We start from the raw sequence: 17967 nt of genomic DNA on the forward strand, positions 1-17967 counted from the left end.
TCAGGGGGAAGGTACCAATATTTAATGATGCCAAAGGAAAACACAAGTGGTGATTTATTAGTGAGACTGATCACCGAAGTCCTGCTGTTTGCATGATGCTGCCAGTACAACAGGAGTTCTGCTCCTCCTGGCTGCAGCTGTGCCAGTGGAAGGGGTCACCACCATCGTCCTGCCTATACTCAACTATTCATCTGTTCACAGATTATTAATCAGTTATTTTTCCAGATGATTCCATGCAGCCTTTTAGCACCATCATAATAAAGTGACAGAGTAAAGGAAGTAGCTCCCTTGTACACAGGGAAAGGCCTGCTGGGGAGTGCCCAAGGAACCCAGCCCAGCCTCTGGCTGCTGCAATCCATCTGCCACCTCACCCTTTCAGAAATGCATTGAACCTCATCTGAAAACCAGTGAGGTTTCCACTGTCCTGTGTCCTTTCCCTCCCCACCCTGCAGGCTGTTCCGACTCCAGTGCCCTCGCAGTTAGGAAACTCCTTGCAACTTTCGACCTAAGCTAATTCATGGTATTTACAACCATTTGTTCTCGTGCCAACATTGTCCTTGGGATGAAACGCTTCCATGCATGATGTTTTCATGAGATGCTTGGAGCTGAAACGGAACAGAAAGAAAATGAACCACAGAACACTGAGGGATTCTTGCTGGTTTTCTCAGTAATAGATGTTGTTAATATAAGCCTCTGTTAAAAGGCTCTGCAGCTGTGAAGCTGAGCTAATTGGAACAGCTAATGTTCCAATTGTGTTTTAATTGCACACCTGTTAAAGCAGTTACTAAAGACCCAGCCAGGTGTACTCCTCGTGCTTTGGGTTGGGAAGGTTGTAGTAGCAGCAGTGAGCTCCTGCTCTGATCTTGAAGCATTCAGCTGCAAGGTAGGATATCTGAATGCTTCAGTCCCTTCTACAAATCCTGGCTGTTCTTAATCCTTAAAACCAGAGATTCCCCAGGAGACCCTGCCAATGCTTCCTGTTCCCTTTGGTCTGCGTGGCATGGTTTTTGTGTGGCTGGTTTTTGTGATTGCGCTGCATGGGATTGTTGTTGATTGTTTTTATCTGATCCAAGAGCAGAACGAGTGCACATCTGTTACCTTGACCTGACACAGCTCCTGAAAAATTAGGGACTCTCGAGGTGATGCTGTACCTGTTTTGTTTCTTGGGCGGTTTTTTGACTGCTGTATTTCTGAAAAAGCTCTTGTCTGAGGTGTAAGGGACCTTGAAGTGAAATTGCTACAACTTTTCAAAGTACCTGACTTGGGTTAGCAAAGTCTTACCTACTACTGGGAAAACGCATAGGGTGCCCACTCGTTTAAAGGTCGGGAAAATGGTGACAAATATTCCCTGTGGCTGTGGTAGCTTACAGCCGGGGATTTTAATTGAAGTACCAGATAACAGTTTTGGATTGCCGTTCTACAGCCCCAACACTGACACACAATCTCATCAGCCGCTGGGGAGAGATAAGAGAACTCAAATCAGTGAGACCACACTGACCTGCTGCTCTTCCCAAACCTAAGCTCCTTACGTGTCAAAAGAAACCCAAGTGGGACAGCTGGGTTTGTACCAGCCTGAGTGTGGCAATTTAGTTTCTGTCCCTTCTAAAACCTGTAACCAAGCTGCTGTTGCTCTGAATTCCTGTCAATTCTGCCTGTCTGTTTTCACGTGAAACCTTTTGTCTGCCACTTCAAGGGTCAAACTCCTTGGCTGATAGCCAGAAAGTGAGTCTGAGGGTGCAGAAGCTTGGGAAATGGCAGCAGAGTGAAAGGAGAAGGAGAATCTTCCTGAAGATTTGCTGGAGATGTTTTGCAAGTTCCCTCCCCGGAGCTTGGGAAGAGTTCCTCAGCAGTGCACCAGGAATGTGTGCCCAGATGCTGGGGCTGCGGGAGCTCGGCGTGCCAGCGCTTTCTGCCTTGCTTTCTGTTTTCTCCCAGAGGCCAGTGGCAGGGGTTGAGAATGGCACCATTTATATTCTTTTTTTCTTTGGTCATTTTCACTTCATTCTACTATTGTGGTCGGACTCTTCAGATGAAGAATTAGGCTCATTTTCCAGCAGCAGCTACATAAATGAGTGCAAGACATGGACAATATTTCTGGGAGGGGATCCTTTGATCCAAGAAAGAAACCCTTCTTGAACAATTCTCTTTAGAAAGGCAGAGAAACCCCCGTGTTCAGTTCAGAGTGCTGCTCAGAGAGGATGTGATAACACTTTTTTTGCTACTATTTCTGGTTACGAGGTGACAAACTTCCACCTGTATCATTGATGATTCCATCTTTAACCTTTTCATCACAAACTTTCTTCTCCCGTTTAATTATAAGGAAATGACATTGGTTTGCTTGGGTTTTTTAAAACCATACTGGATTTTGAAGGCATGAAATATGTTGTCAGAAGAGGAAAATGTGGAGTGTGGAAAAAGTCTGGTTTCACTGACTAATTCCTTTGCTTCCTGTACTTGTGCTTTGGTCTCCACTGTACCCTCTGGATGTACTTTGTCTGGAGCCCTCCAGGAATGTTTTCTGCTGGCCCATTAAGGCCCTTTTGTGGGTGCATCTCCACAGATGTACGTCCAGATGGAAAAGAAGGATCACAAAGGTTCAGTTCCACTGTTACATGTTTTAATACGTTCGCTAAAGGGAAGTAAAGATTCGGCAAAATGCTGGGGGGTTCAGAGGACGTTTCCCAGCTGCCTGAAGGGCAGAATATACAATCCTGGAGACTTCTACCAACTGCCATGAAAACCTGGCATCCTTTACTCAGCCCCCCACTGCTGAGTTAGGTTAACGTGTTAGGTTAGGTTAACCACCCAAAGTTAAAATAAGTACCTATCTTTTGAACATGACAAAACGTCTCTACTTCCCAGAGTGCATAAACCATATGTTTAACTTTGAGGGAGTGATTCCCGCTGGCCGAAATGATTCCATTTGCATATTGAAATACTTTGGTGAGCCAGGGCCATTGTTATTAGAGCTAATGAATGACATTATCTCAGTCATTAGACAGATCGAAGTGCTAAGCAAGTCACATTACAATCGGGGAGAAAGTGCTGATTTCAAACTCAAAGGGATGCCATTAACCCAGAGCAATCCCAGATTCAAACACCCTTTGTCAGTCAGGTGGAATTATTCTGGTCTTCTGATAAGGACACCTCTACCTGACACCCATCTCGTCTCTCCAATGCACAGAAAATCTACTGTTAAAATAAATCCAGGTTTGCAAAGACTGGAGGGAAAGTCCTACTTTCAGGTTTATCTGAAGAATTGCAGATTTTTTTCTTGAGGTTCTTAACTGATGTGTTCAGGAAGCAGAGTAGCGAGAGAAGAAATTGTTTCAGTTGGGAACCAGGCTGGTGGAAAGATTAATTTATTTTATTTGTTTTTTTTAAAATTATTTTTACTTGCTTGGGGTGGGCAGAGGGAGAACCTGACCAGAACTGCAGGCGGTAGTTGTGCATTTTTCCTTCTTTTTTAATGAAAACCATTATATATATAGTTTGATAATGTTACTTTTACTTTTTGTTAATGACTTTTGGGGGCAATTTGCTTGCTCTATTCTGTTTTATTGTGTTTTCTTTTAGGTATATTCTTAATGGGCTTTTGGAATAAGTGCGCAGAAGTTCCTCACCCAAAATGTCCTAAGGACATTCCTGTCGTGCTTTTTCTCCCCAGGTTCAGTAGTGAAAAGGTGCTTTCTATGGGCAAGCCCGTTTTTTAGCGGGGATAAACGTATCCCCAAAGGCCACACCTAGGGACCAGGTGCCAGTGACCTCTCCCAGACGAGACTCTCTCCACAACTCTTCATTTACATTTACAAAGATCAAAAAGGGCTATGTCAGGGACCAGCCGATTGGAAATGGTCTCTTCCCACCTTAGGTGGTCTGTTGGAAAGCAGTGAAGTCTGGCAAGAGTCGCTGTGTCCTCTCCAGCAGCCTGAAATCACAGGCTTGGCTAGAAAGAGCCGAAAAATTAAACTAGAAAGAGGTTTATTTGAAGATGGCAAGTTCTTGGAGGTACCTGCTCAAGTATTCCTGTCTGTTGTTACTGTTTTCCCTCCTCTGAATCCAGCAGCACACACAGGTTCAAGCTTAGCTTTAGGCTCTGCTTCACCCTGAGCCTATGTGCAAATGTGCTGGATGAAGGTCTCCCCTTCTTTTACACTTTGAATTTTTACTTCCTTTCCCTTCTTTTTGTCCTTATATCTTCCAGATGTCCAGACAAAATAACTGCTTGCTCTTCTGCGTTTTCAGAAAATCTCTGTTGGTCACGTTTTGATCGTTTTCCACTCACTGTTATTATCTACCCTTCCTGCCTCCTTTAGGCCTGCTTTGGGGAACATTTTGGTCTGATGAGAACATCGTGACAAAACATGAATTCGGATTGTACATGTTTGTGATTTATTTTAGAGTTGACTGTAAAGCTTTTACTGTTTAAAAGGCAGCAAGGGCAGTGCAGTTTTGTAGCTTTCTTATGATTTTTGTTTGTTCTTTTTTTAAACGGAGTTAGAATATTGCAGATTTTTTTTTCAACAAAAAAAAACCTGCTAAACTTTTGTTTTTCCTGCAAAACACGAGTTTGCTGAAGTGCTGATTCAAAGCTTAGTAAGTTAGATATTAATGGCAGGTACGAGAGGACTGATTGTGGAGCTTGTGGAGTGCAACTTACACTATTGCTTTCCATGGTATGCTGTTTGTCAGTCTCTTGTCTCCGGTGGGGGTTTGCTGGGAGTGTGAAATTCCATTTTGTGATAATTCCATTGTTTTTTCACAGTCATGTTTCAAAATGTTGCTTCAGTAAATCGTCCCTTTTGCTCTCCTGCAAAGATTTGCTTTTACCCTGATGATGCACCCTACCAGCAGTGCCACAGATGGAGCAGTTTCACCCCTTTTTTTTTTTTTTTTTTTGAGTCTTCCGAAGGAAGAATGTTAGCTCCTTAAATTCCACGGCCTTTTCTGGGTGATTCAGTGAAAAGAAGAGGGAGACACTTGGCAGCCAGGCTGTGCAGGCCACCATAAGCAGAGTCCTTCTCTGGTCCCTCAGCACTCATTCGTGACCTGTCCCATTCCCACTCTGCTATTCCTTGTTCTCACCATTACAGCACAGGATGGGCAAACTGAGGCAGGGCATTCATTGCTGTGTTCACCCACACCCCGAAAGGGCTGAGATTATCCCCCCAGTGCAGGGAGGAATGGCCTGAGCCCGTTCTCAAGGCTTTAGTGATGAACAATGAGCTCCAGATGTTGAGCAGGGCAGCAGTGGGAGGGAGTTCCTCGTTTATGGGGACAGCCTGCGGATGTCACGAGTTCTCCAATCTTCCATCACCAGTGGAAGTGGCTGTGGGGAGGGGTTTCTTTGGATGCTCTGGTTTGGAGGTGGGTGGGTCATCCCCCATCCAGGTGACTTAGCTCCTCCAAAAAGTCACATTGATCTCCCCTTGGCATTCAGAGTCCTGAGAGCAACAGGAAACACATCCCTGATGGCCTTTCCCACACCTGGAATGCTCGTGACACTGGCACTGCTCCTGTTTCTCATCTTTGTGTCACTTGGACACCAAATTCTTTGGTGATAACACTTTTTAAACTTGGACACTTTCTGTCCAAGATCTATCTGCTCATCAGCCAACACCAGACAAACACTAATGACCCGCAGGAGAATGATTTCTGAAGCAACTCTGTGTCCTTACATATCTGGTTTTCTTGTGTTTTACAAGAGAGGTTTTTTTCTCCTTTGATGGCATAGGATGTAGAGTATTTATTGTAGCTGTAGTAAAATGATGAATTGTGAGTATACCTTGACAGGGCATTGTTTCTGTTTCTCTTACAGACAGTGATTGATTGAGATGTTTAAATCTGAATACATTTTGTACACTTTTTTTTTTTCACATTGAGCTTTTCAGCCTGTATATTGAATATCCAATGTTATTTGGCATTGATTCATGTATGTGCTGTGTATACTTTAGTGTTACCAGTAATTTTTACTGTCATTGTGCTGTTTCTAAGACATTATTTCAACTCCTTTTGACATAGTTTAGCTACTTGGAATTTTTTGGACTTCCACAAAATTCCACACTAACTAATTGCTAGAATGAAGAGAACAAAGGGCTGTTCTTTCCCACAAGCTTTTCAACCTCAGTAGGAGCTTCTTCAGACAAAATGAGCATCTGACTTTTGTTTTTCACTTTTTTGTTGTTAATATGATAGTGCTGATTTGTTTGGTTTTTAATCCTGGGAATTCTGAATTCCATGTTGACCATTCCTAGCAGTATTTCACAAAAGCAGAGACAGCTGTGCCATAAGGAGTTATACTGATCATAGCAGAATTGAAATATTGTAATTATTTGGTGTTTCTTTATAAATATTTTTCCACTATTAAGTTTTTAAGCAAATCTTTTCTCAGTGTGATATAAGATTAAAAAGACACTAAAGGACTAAACATTCAACATGTACAAGGAAAGGGATTCAGGTAAATTATTTCCATCTGTATCAGTGAAAAAGAGCTTAGGAATTTTTATGTCAGAACAAAAGCTGAGTTTCAGTTACACATTTCCTGAGTCCATTAATTAATCCAGTGATTTCAATGAAACCATCCCTGTCCTGGAAACCAGATATGCCTAAAGAACCCCCTGAATCCACTCCTCAGTAGTAAATAAAGCTGAGTTTTGTAAAAGTGTTGCTTAAATATAGCATCTTTAAAGCATTTCTTGTAAAAGACAGGAATTTTATGTTTAATCACCAAGTACCCATTTATCAGATAAAAAAGCTGATATTATAAGAGAGGTGCTGGTTTATATTGTGATAAAAACTGTGATGCAGAGCAGTATATTACTATTTTAAATACCTTACCTTAGGAAGGTATTTACATTAATTATCTACATTAGAATAAATATGTGAGATTTTAGGAGGAAGTTTTGTTTGAGGAATGGGTCTTTGGATAACTAAAATTGGGCTAAAAATCCAGGCAGGAGGTTATGAAAAATATCTATGGCCGGGTGGTTGTAATGGTAAACATGACATATTTAAAGTGTCATCCCATTGTTTTCCAAGAGGAGTCTGATGAATTCCCTGTGCCTTGTGTTGAAGCTTTACTCCTTTGTGTCAATGTTTTAGTGAAGTTTCTATTTTAATTTATAAATTAAATACATACATAGATACCTATTCCAGTACAGTCTGTGTTTGTTCCTTACGATGTACATACTTTCTTCTCCTTTTATAAAAATACCTGTTTACCTACACATAGTTTGTGTCTTTTGTAAATGACACCACGTGCAAATCACAGCCCATGAATTCATTTACAGGTGAATTCACTTCCCCTTTGGGGGTGGGTTTTTGGTTCCTAGGCTGAGGCAACCACGCCATCTGCTGTTTGCCAGTCAGGCCCGGGAACTGGGGAACTGGTGGGAAACCTCAAAGGATTTAGGAGAAAAACCTCAAAAAAACTATTATCACTATAAAATTAGACGGCTGGAGAGAGGACAGAGTCCTACCTAAGGATTAAGGGAAAGGCAGCGACATCCACTGAGCCTTAGCACTGGACTCTGTGGAATGTGCATGGGAGAAGAGCAGCCTGAAACCTCCCATGGCACCACCAGCAGCTTGCTCTTACAACAGGAACTAATCAGCCATAAGTCACAAAGCCACGCTAATTGTGGAACTCAGAGAGCAAGGCCAAAGAGGGGACAGACACTCTCCAGCTATGCCATGCTAAAATTAATGTAATTATCAGCTTTGTGTGCTGTCTTTCCTTAAAACTGAGAGAAACAATGGGAATGTGTCCATCCATCTCTCCCTTTCCTCAGCTCAGGGATACAGCCCTTTCCCTCCCCTCTCCAGTATGCCTGAGTGTGTGTTTCTGTGTGAGCCAAATCACCAATGCAGTGGAGGTTCCTTGGAATGAAAGTGATGTGATAAAAAAAAAAAACAAACCAAAACAAAAAAACATTAGCTCTGAGTGGCCAGACAGCAAAGGTGTGCTTCACTCCTGACCTCCTCTGGGTACAGTGAGCTTGGAGTGTGAGGCAAAATCCTCAAGGATCTGGACGTTTTAGTGACTGATGCATAAAGTTAGATAGGAAAACAAACATCCTTTGATGATCCAATTTGGAATGGAGTATGTGTTTGAAACTTTGGCTTTTATCATTCCTTAAGGCTTCGAGGTCACTCTTGCTTTATAAAGTGATGGCTCCTGGATATGTATTGCTCTACCCTGCCTTGGACAAAAGTGAGACCCAAAAGTTGGCTTGTTTCAAAGCATTTTCATTTATTTATAGGGCACAGTTGAGATTTTTTTTTTTCTTTAGGGCTCTGCAGTTAGCAGGAAAAAACAGCTAATGAGGTAAATTGTCTTGTTTTAAATCAAACTCAGGAACAATTATGAAAGCAGACAAACAAGCAGTGCTGTGCTGTCCTTACCTGTGAAGCTGCTCTAAAAAGAACTTGGACCTCAATGGTCCCAGCCAGGGAGACAATGTGCTTGTCTGTGTCAGCAGAGAAAGGAAATGTGTGTCACTGCTCCAAACTACACCAGAGGGTGGAACAGCAAAGGGACTGACATCCTTATTAGCACAGGAAATATCAATCAGATCTAACAGTCCTGACCTGTTCTAATTCTTTGGAGAAGCCCTTCTGTACTCGTGATTCCCACAGTTTTCCCCATCCCTTTCTGGCTACTTTTTCTGAGTTGAGGAGAGGGATCCTACAATGTATTCCTCAGCTGAAAACAATGGTATTTTCTGGGCTTTGTTACTTTATTCTTTTTTTTTTCTTCATTCTGAGAGATATATTTGTAAATCTCCATTAGACAAAAAAAAAAAAAAAAGTCACATTGATTGTGAATAAATATTCAATTAGTATTTTTACTTATATGAATAAGGAATAAGACAATGATCTCTGCAGTCAGCATATTAAAAGCTCCTTTTAAAAGATGAAAAGACATCTTTAATATTTTGTTAAGCTAATAAGCTACATTTAACTTTTAGAATCAGTTGGTATTTGGGGAGGAAAGACCTTTCCCCTTGCTTGCACACTATAGCTAACCTGTGACTGCAGCTTATCAGCCTATGTTAAACATGTCAGAATCTGACACACACATAGACTTTAAATTCTGAAGTATGTGGGATGGTCTAATTTAAGAAAGTACTGTCAAAAGACAGTTCTCCAGAAAGTCAGGATGTAGCTGTTCTGGCTTCTTTAGCCCATTGTACCCAATCTACTGGCATAACAAGCACATAAGCAATATGAAAGGTGGAGGAAGGGTTTAAAAATGGCTAAAAATGGGAAAAATCATTCATTACAGAAAGACAGATTAGTTGCAGAACTCGGTTGTCAGAGCTGTTCTCTAGGAACCATAGTATAGACACATATCAGCTTTGATTGTATTTGGTAATCCTAATGTCGGGGCAATGCTTCCACTGATTTGATCAAATTCCCTGGATTATACACACACACAAAATAGAGCTTTTGGAGTACTTGGCACTCCTGTCCTGCCAGGATGCCCCAGTGAGAGCAGAGCCCTGTCTCTGGCTTCTGCAGCTATGAAATATTCATTGCAACGTTTGAGATGTAACAGCTTCTGCCCCAAAACTCGAGTGCCACAAACAGGCTGTTTCCCCCATAGCCGGGGAGTCAGGCAGGCAGCAGGCTAGAAATGATCAGATAGACGTGTTGTTTATTTTGACAAAGTAACAGATTGTATTTGCGCTCGCAAGGCAACAGGCAGATGGTCCGTGCACAACCTAGAGAGGGCAGGCCCTGCTCCTGTTGAGCAGGGAAAGCTCTGCTTGACTGGCATGGCACAAACGAGTCACTAACAGCTCTTCCTTGAACAGCTCCACCTAAATAGACAGGTACTGTGACCAGAAGTTTCTTACCTGCTCGAAAAAGCAGGTGGTTCCAAGAGCCAGCAGAACAATTCACACCTGGTTACTGCTCCGGTGTTGCCTTGCTCTGATCTGCTCTACACAAAAATTCTTTGTTGTGTCACAAAATAACTCTTGAGTCTTCCAGAAATATTTGAAACAACAAAAAAATACCCATGTAATGCTGTTAATGTGTAGGTTAAGGATAGGCTGTATCCACTGGAGAAATAAAGAGTGGAATATGAGTTTATGGTGAGATTATTAAAAATCACAACAGCAGGAAAATTGGTTATTAAAATTCAGACATCTATGACTGACTTAAAAAGTGTTACACTGTGAAAATCTTTGTTGTCCTCTCTCACACTTCTCCAGCGCTCCTGTTTCCTTCAGCAGAATCTTGTTTATAAACAGAAAAATGTTGTTATAAACAGAGTGAGTTTTCCTAATGCTGAACATTTGCCTCACACAAAGACCTTTTTTTTTTTTCCCTTGAAAGACCTCCCACATGCTCCTGTTCTTATCTCACAGTAACCATTTGATGCTAAACTCTAACAAACTGAGAACGTTTTCAAAAACTCGGGATGCTTATTTTGCCTCATCTCAAATTATTTTTAATTACAAAGCCAGTACTGCATGCATGATTGTAAGGGTTATTGGATGCAGTTATTTGTATCTGGAAATAGATACAAAATCTTTCCTTTTCTTCCTTTTCACATGGCTTTTACATTGTCATTAATTTTTATGCCTGGTGCTTGAATATCTTCTTGAGCTTCCTCCTACCCTCCCAATATGGTTCAATACACTGACAAGCCTACAGCTACCTTCTTCCTTTGATAAATTCCAACTCTCAGTGGGCAAGATCTAGGTAAGCCTTCCTCTTACATGTAAAATAAGCCAGACTCACACACATGGGTTTTGTCTCCTATGGTCTCGAAGCATCTTGACCTTGTTTTCAAAAAGAAGTGGGGAAGAGAACAGACTCCAAAGAATTAATCCACAGCAAGGCATTGAGGCTCTTACTCAATGCTTGAGAAGAGAAAAGGTATCTTTATTTCCATTTTAATGACAGTCAAAATCCAGCTGTGTAAAGTGAACTGCTTTACCCAAGGTCACACAGTAGCCCAGGAAAACGCAGGTCCTGAACTCGTGCCCTCTTTCTTCATGAGATGGTGTGATCCACAATTAACATAACCTGGGGAAATATTCCATTGCTTTTTTACCCACCAAATCCAATTCTACGCAGACACAAAATCGCTTACTTTGGCAGAGCCAAAAACCAAACTCAAGTGAATCCTTTACGATTTTTTACAGTGGCAAAGAGAGTGCTGAATGCATGAATGCTTCTTTCTCTCTGTTGTTCCCAGCACCCTCCTAAAGTAACACTGCAAGCAAGCAGGAGTGGTCTGTTAATAATGTATCTCCTCGTGCATTACAGTAGCACCCAAATGTCTTTATGGCGAAATCAGCGCAAAGTATTTGTATAGGAATGATGATATAAACCCGGTTTGATGTAAAAATGTACCTGAGATGAATTAGAGAGGTGTAGCCCTGTGCTCTCCTGTTTGCACCAGCCTCTCCTCGCGGATTTGGCGCTGCCAAGACTCATAACACAATCGCTTATTGCGTCTCTTGGAGCTCCAGCTCTTGAACCCGTGCGGCTGTGGGGAAGAAAAGAAAAACCCTCAGCTTCCATTCAGAAGGGAAGTTTGCAGCCCTCACGGACGAGTTGGAAAGCCTGCGAGGGCCCAGAACGCTCCAGCGCAAGACAACACAAAGAGCTGCCGGCACTCTTTTGTTACGGCCGTTCCAAGCCGACTTGGGGACGCTGGAATATTTGGGTTAGAGGCACCATAGCGAGGCACACAGGCCACCCTGCCAAAGGGACAGAGGGATGGATGGCTCTCTCTAACAAAAACCAGGCGCTCCTTGAGCTTTAGCCCAATTGGGGGTTTGCCTTGAAACCTCTCCATCTCCGAACTCCTCCACCCTGAGAAAAGATGGGAAGGCTTTCTGCCTTTATGCTCCCGGCTACCACAAGCCCACTGGGACTAGGGTCAGGGGGGCCCTTTCTCTGCTGGGCGGGGAGGGGGTTCCTGCCCCCACTGCAGCCCTGGGGCCCGGGCGAGGAGGGCGGCAGCCAAGAGAGGGGGGTTGTAGCGGGCCCGGGCTGCAGTGACTCCTCCTAGAGGCGGTATGTGCGGAGCGGGAGGAAACCCCTGCCGCCCCCCTCAGCAGCAGCAGCCGCCATCGCCATTGAAACATACAATACGGGGAGAGCGGCTGAGGCGGAGCGAGGGCGGGGGGAGCCGAAAAGGGAAAGTGGGGAGGAAAGGGGAGGGGGGGCAAGGAGAGGAGGAAAAGAGGGGGAGGAAAAAGAGGAAGGGAAGACAAGAAGGAGGAGGAGGCGGCGGCAGCGGCGGCGGCGGGCGCCGGCAGGTGAGGGGAGCGGCGGCGCGGGGGCTCCGGGGGCCGCGGCGAGGCCCTGCTCCTCTCCTTCCCTCTCTCCCCGGCCGCACGACCCACCTCCTCCTCTTCCTCCTCCTCCTCTTCCCGGCGCCGCTGCCGTTCTCCGGGAGGGCCCGGCCATGGCCAAGGCCGTGAGGGGGGCGGGTGAGGGGCGGCCATAAAGGGAGGGGGGGGGCGCGAGGCGGCAGCGGCGGCGCGCGCGGGGTCGGCCCCGGGTAAGGTGTGTATGGGGTGGGGGGGGGGAGGGCGGTTCTTCCTCGCTCGCTGCCTCCGCTCGGCCCCCTCAGAGCTTCCCGTTCCGGGGCCGTGCGGCCGCCGCCGCCACGGCCGCTCTTGGCGGACAGCGGGCGAAGCCTCCGCGGCGGCGGCGGCGATCGCTGAGGGAGGGGGGGGATGGTGTGAGGGGGGGGGAGCGTTTGCGCGGGAAAGCCGGCGGCCACACCCCCCCCACACACACACTCCACTGCGCCTCGCCGCGCCTGCGCGGCCCGGCTGCTGCCCCCGCCCCTCTAATGTCCATCAAGATGCGCTCAGCCAATCACCGAGCTCCCTCCGCACACCGGTCTGCCGCGGCGGCCAATCAGCGCGTGGAGTGGGCGGGGCGGCGGTGTCCGGGCAACGGCGCGGCGTGCGCGGGGCGGGGCGGTGGCGCTCGGCGGGCGGGCCCTGAGGGGGCGCGGGGCGGCTCCGGGGTGACCGCGGTGTTCCCCGAGCTCGGCGGGCTCCAGGGGCTCGCTGTGGGTTCGCATCGATGTTGTTTGTGAGTGGGAGGTGTCTCTGCAGGGATCCCCGGGGATTGGGGTGCTCAGGAAGCTTTCTTTCACTGGGAACGTGCGGTTCTGGAGTCCAGGAGACGCTCCCCTGCCCCCTGAATAACGCTGTGTTTGTGCTGTGGTGCCTCAGCAAATCGGTCGGGTAACAAGCCCCTGCTTTTAGGTCTTCTGCGTTGTTTTTCACAAATATTTCGTTTATAAATGAATGTGCTGGATCCAAGGTACTTCTGTGGGTTCCTTGTCGACTCCTAGCGCTTCTAATAGGCTTTCAGCTGGAGATGAGGGAAGTGCAGGTGTGTGGATGGTCCTGCCCGTCCTTTCGTTCAGTCTTTGACTGCCAAGTTCGAGTTCTTTCAGTGTCTGGAAGTCAAGGTGCTCCAAGGGCTGGGAGAGCTGGGGATGTTCAGCCTGGCCATGGAAAGGCTCTGGGGAGCCTTTTAGTACCTGAATGGGGCACGTGAGAAAGAGGGAGAAGGACTTTTTACATGGGCAGATAGTGACACGATGTGGGGGAATGGTTTAATTCTAAAAAAGGAGAGATTTGTATCAGATGTTATGAAGGAGATCTTCCCTTAATTTTTCCCTGTGAAGGTGGTGAGTTCCTGGCACAGGGTGCCCTGAGAAGCTGGCCCTGGATCCCTGGAAGTGTCCCAGTCCAGGTTGGATGGGGCTTGGAGCAACCTGGTCTGGTGGAAGGTGAACTCTTAGGTGTTTTTCCAGGAGGCAGAAGGAGAATGTCACTGGTTGCCTTGGGCTCTGAAGAAGGCAAAACTCGACAAAGGAAAGCCTTTCTCACAGTCACATTGTAAAGAACTCCATGAGATGTGGTAGCTGCTCAATCCCCCCTAGCAACACAGTGATGTTGGAGTCATGGCAGAGTGGGAGTGTGCTGTGACCAATTAAGGGATAGGGAAAATAATTGCTTTAAATTGCCCAGGCCTGATGTCATGGCAGCCAGATATAGACGCAGCCTTTGTAGCTCAGTGAGGATGGACTTAGCACGAGTGGCACGGGTTTATTTTTAAATGGAGGCTGTACTTCATGAAGAGAAATGTAGAGGTGATGAATCAGCTGGCAGGGAGGGAATGAGTGTGGGTAGACTTTTCAACTGATAAGCCCTTGAAGCTTGGCTGTGTCATCACAAGAGAACAATTAGGACAGCAGTGCTCACCTTGTAGCTCTTTACCTGTTGGTTGCAGTTCAGGTGAGTGTGGCAGTGGCTCATGTGCCTCTTCCTGCAAGGAAACCAGATCCCTGTCTGTGAGATTTCCTTGTCCAGGTCCACAGGAGTTTTCTCAGCGTGTTTCTTTCTCCTGGTCCTGATGTGACTATGCCAGATCTTGTCTTTCTACCAAAATCTGCCTCCTGTAGGAGTCAAAATAAGAGAAGAGCACACTGTTGTGTTTGTTGCTCCTCGGTGCACTCTGGTTCATGTAAGTTGCAGAGCAGAGACAGTGTTAGCAGAGTTTTGAAACATCTTGTATTTAGGCTCTCACAAAATTCTGCAAACGTGACCTGCAGTGCATTTGGAAAATATTTTGGGATTCCAAAAGTTGGCTTGGCAGCAGGGGAATAAATAATGGCAGAGGCTTCCTGTGAGAGAGAAGGGGAAAATAAAGGAGTAGGCAGGGGTGGAAAGTTCAGTGATACAACAGAAGGACGAGCCAGAAGTGAATAATTAAACATAAATTTATTTAATGCAGCAACATGGCCCAGTCCACTGTGGTAGTTGTACACAAACATGTTTTGATTTTCTACCATGGAGGTCAAGTGCAACGATGCTATTTTCTGTGGATCTAATTCCTTGATGTTTGCCTTTTTCTATTGATTTTCACTCATCTGGGATTTGATGCTATAGGAACAAATATATGAGAGGTTATCTTAATATAATTTTGATAGAGGTAGGTACAGGCTGCTCTTTCATGCTCTCTGTAGGGGTTTCAGTGCTGGACTGGACTCTTGGGCAGTGGAGCTGTCCTGCCAGCATTGCAGGAATCTGTTTGTACTCTACTGCATACATAAGTTCCACTCAAAAAATGAGTTATTGTTGCTCTAAAGACAAGGCTCCTCCAGAAATTGGCTCCTCTGATGGCTAGGAGCCTAATTCCCAGCCTAGGTTTATTATTTGGATGTCAGTTGTCACAGACTGAAAAGGACACGTTTTAAGGGTTGTTATTATTATGAAATTGAAAGTTTATAAAGGTTTTGTCACAAATTGCAAGTTTCATTGAGGAAGGGACCTTGGAAGATCACCTTGTCCAGCCTCCAGTCCCAAGGCAGCTGCAGTGCTGCTGGAGTGATTTCTGACATACATTGTCAAATTGTTCTAAAGTTGTCCTGATGGGAATATTCTGCTGCCTCCCTGTCTGACCAAGTCCAGTGCTCCTCTCTCCTCTGCTCTGCAGCTTCTCTAAGGGTCACTGCTATAGGGAACTCTTGCTCTCTCCACCTTCACAGCATCCTCTTGCCTCTCTAAAGACCAGTATCATGCCTCCCCACTTGTTTTCACCATCCCTTTGAGCTCTGTTACCACCACTCGTGATTCTAGGCTGGCAGTTGGCAGGGAATTCAGAGTGGGATGATGAGCAAAGCCAATTTTGACGTGTCTGTATCTGATAGGTTTGCTGCTTTAATCTTTCCCAACTTTTCTTACCCTGCCCACGTAATACATTGCACACAGAAAGAAAAAAAAATTGTCTGGCTGATAAACAAGGACGTGCCAAGGTTTTACAGGTCCCTGCAGATTTTATATCCTTGATATCATAAATGAAAAGATTGTGATAAAATTTATCAGGACTGATCATTCACAGAGTTTTCATTCATTTAAAAAAGGAATCTAGATTCATTTTAATGCTTTTCAAAGCGTCTCCCTCGTTGCGTTTCCTTGTTTCAGTGAGGTGAATGAATGCTGGGAGTGGGGTAACTGCCTTCCTTGACAGAAATACCATTTGTGGTAGACCTGCTCTTTGCTTGCTTCTGAGGAGTAACCAGGCTCATAATTAGGCCTTTGGGCAGCATCAAAATGGAGTTAAAACCAATTTTTCTAAATAGAGTTAAAACTTTCCCCAAAATTATTTGTCTGAGAGTGAGAACTAAGGGTGTAGCTCTGACCACATGCAAGCTTTGGAGTGGAGCGGCAGATTCCAAGCTTTGTTGTCTGTTTATCCATAATCTTGTGGTTGCCAGAAAAATAAAGAGAAAACAAGATTTGTTTTCTTTGCTCCTGATATTGCTACACCGGCGGTGTGAAGTTAGAGCAAATATTCCAATTATCCAGCTTTTAATGAATAATGCCTGCACTTTGGCAGGAAAATTAATCCACAAACACAAGAGGTTTATGTCCAAAAAGGAGACAGAGGAGTCCTTTTTGCTTTATTCGAATAAAGGGAGAGGCCATTGACATTCCCCTGGGATCTCTCACATTTTTGGAGGATGCAGCCTCCTTTTATTCTATTTTCCCCAGCCGCATTTCCCTCTCTCTTTCCCCATTGGCTTGAGAGGCAGAGACTTTCCAGAACGTCTGATACCTGAAATTCCCCTCTAATGTATAACCCTCCCTTTTAATTTTTAATTCTTAGAGAATTCATAGTTTTCCCCCGTTGCTTCTTTCATCTTTCGATATCCAATTTCATTTATCAGCAGTTTGTTTGTAAGGGCAAATAACTTTTCCCATTCATCAATCAGTGGAATCCTTCCCATTGTTTCTTTTATCTCTGAGTGCTAGTCTTATCTACCAGCAGATCCACAGCTCGTTTGTAAAGACAAATTCGACATTCCTCTCGACTTTAAGAGGGATTGAGGGCAGGTTTAGATTTTTGCTTGAGCAAAAGATATGCAAAGATGTTTCTCATCAACCCTGTCGGTTTTCTCTTGCAGCCCTTGGATTTGGAGCAAGGCATTGAGGAACACGAGGCTGCAAGATGTCGGGGAGGAGTGGGAAGAAGAAAATGTCCAAGCTGTCCCGCTCGAGCAGGGCTGGGGTGATTTTCCCCGTGGGGAGGATGATGCGTTACCTGAAGAAAGGGACCTACAAGTACCGGATCGGGGTCGGAGCTCCCGTGTACATGGCAGCTGTCATAGAGTACCTCGCAGGTAAACCAAGAAGCTGCTCCTGGAAGTGCTGCTCTAACTCAGGGTTAGCCACAGGATGGCATCCTGGCTTGGTTTGAAAGACAGGTGTTTGTTAAGAAAGGCAGGAGCCTCTTGGAAATGGAAAATGTCAACCCCGTCTCTGCAAATGGTTGTAATTTTGAAATTAAGGGGCTCTCAGGCAAAGATATGGGAATAGGAAAAACAGTTCTTTACTAGGAAAAATTAAAATAGAAATACAGGATTACAAAAAACAAACCTAATACACTGACAGAGTCAGAAGACAACCTGACACCCCATCAGTCAGTCAGGGGTTGGTAGCAGTGCCATTAAATGGTGGCTGCATCCTCCTGCAGTGACAGATGTGGTTCTGGTGGAGCAGTGCTCCTGTGGAAGGTGCAGTTTTCCTCCAGAAGTCCAGTGATGATATGGAAAGGTTCAGTTTTCCTCTGGGATCCAGTGAGAAAAGGCTGCTCTGATGTTCCAAATCTCAGATTTTATGTGGGTAGGAAATGTTTGGCTCCTCCCCCTGGGTGGGGCATCTCCCAGTGGGATGATGTAATTTTATCAGTCATGCAGTGGGACTCAATGGCCATTAACAGAAGATATCTTCCCGGAGGAAGGATGGGTTGTGGAAAAGATGAAAAACACTGCCCCAGCTGGTTTTAACTGATGGTGATAGAATACACACTTTTGGTCACATCCTATATTGCAGCCTAAGACAGATAGGAGCACTCCTGGAAATCAGGCTCTGCAAGTGCAGGATTTGTTGAAATCTGCTGAAAACTCTA

General features: G+C 45.1%; 1 protein-coding gene and 1 long non-coding RNA gene across 4 annotated transcripts in view; one reads left to right on the forward strand and one right to left on the reverse strand.

The window, feature by feature from the left end:
• On the reverse strand, positions 1-12531 carry LOC106857300 (uncharacterized). The gene is made up of 4 exons (XR_001403632.2): positions 12372-12531; positions 11371-11506; positions 9861-11040; positions 1-605 (listed from the first exon to the last, which is right to left on the reverse strand). It is a non-coding gene; the product is annotated as an uncharacterized LOC106857300 (long non-coding RNA).
• The window catches only part of MACROH2A2 (macroH2A.2 histone), a 21675-nt gene continuing 15180 nt past the window's right edge, over positions 11473-17967 (forward strand). Inside the window, exons 1-2 of one of the 3 annotated variants that reach the window (XM_088168700.1) lie at positions 11473-11686; positions 16964-17179. In XM_088168700.1, coding sequence (XP_088024826.1) covers positions 17008-17179 — 172 coding nt within the window. In that variant the 5' untranslated portion in view covers positions 11473-11686; positions 16964-17007. Of the gene's footprint in view, positions 11687-12038; positions 12285-13092; positions 13230-16963; positions 17180-17967 lie in introns of those variants that run through there. The other 2 variants (XM_014883326.2, XM_088168701.1) reach the window with 2 other exon arrangements.

Source organism: Sturnus vulgaris, chromosome 8, assembly GCF_052056855.1.
Source record: "Sturnus vulgaris isolate bStuVul1 chromosome 8, bStuVul1.hap1, whole genome shotgun sequence".
NCBI lineage: Eukaryota > Metazoa > Chordata > Aves > Passeriformes > Sturnidae > Sturnus > Sturnus vulgaris.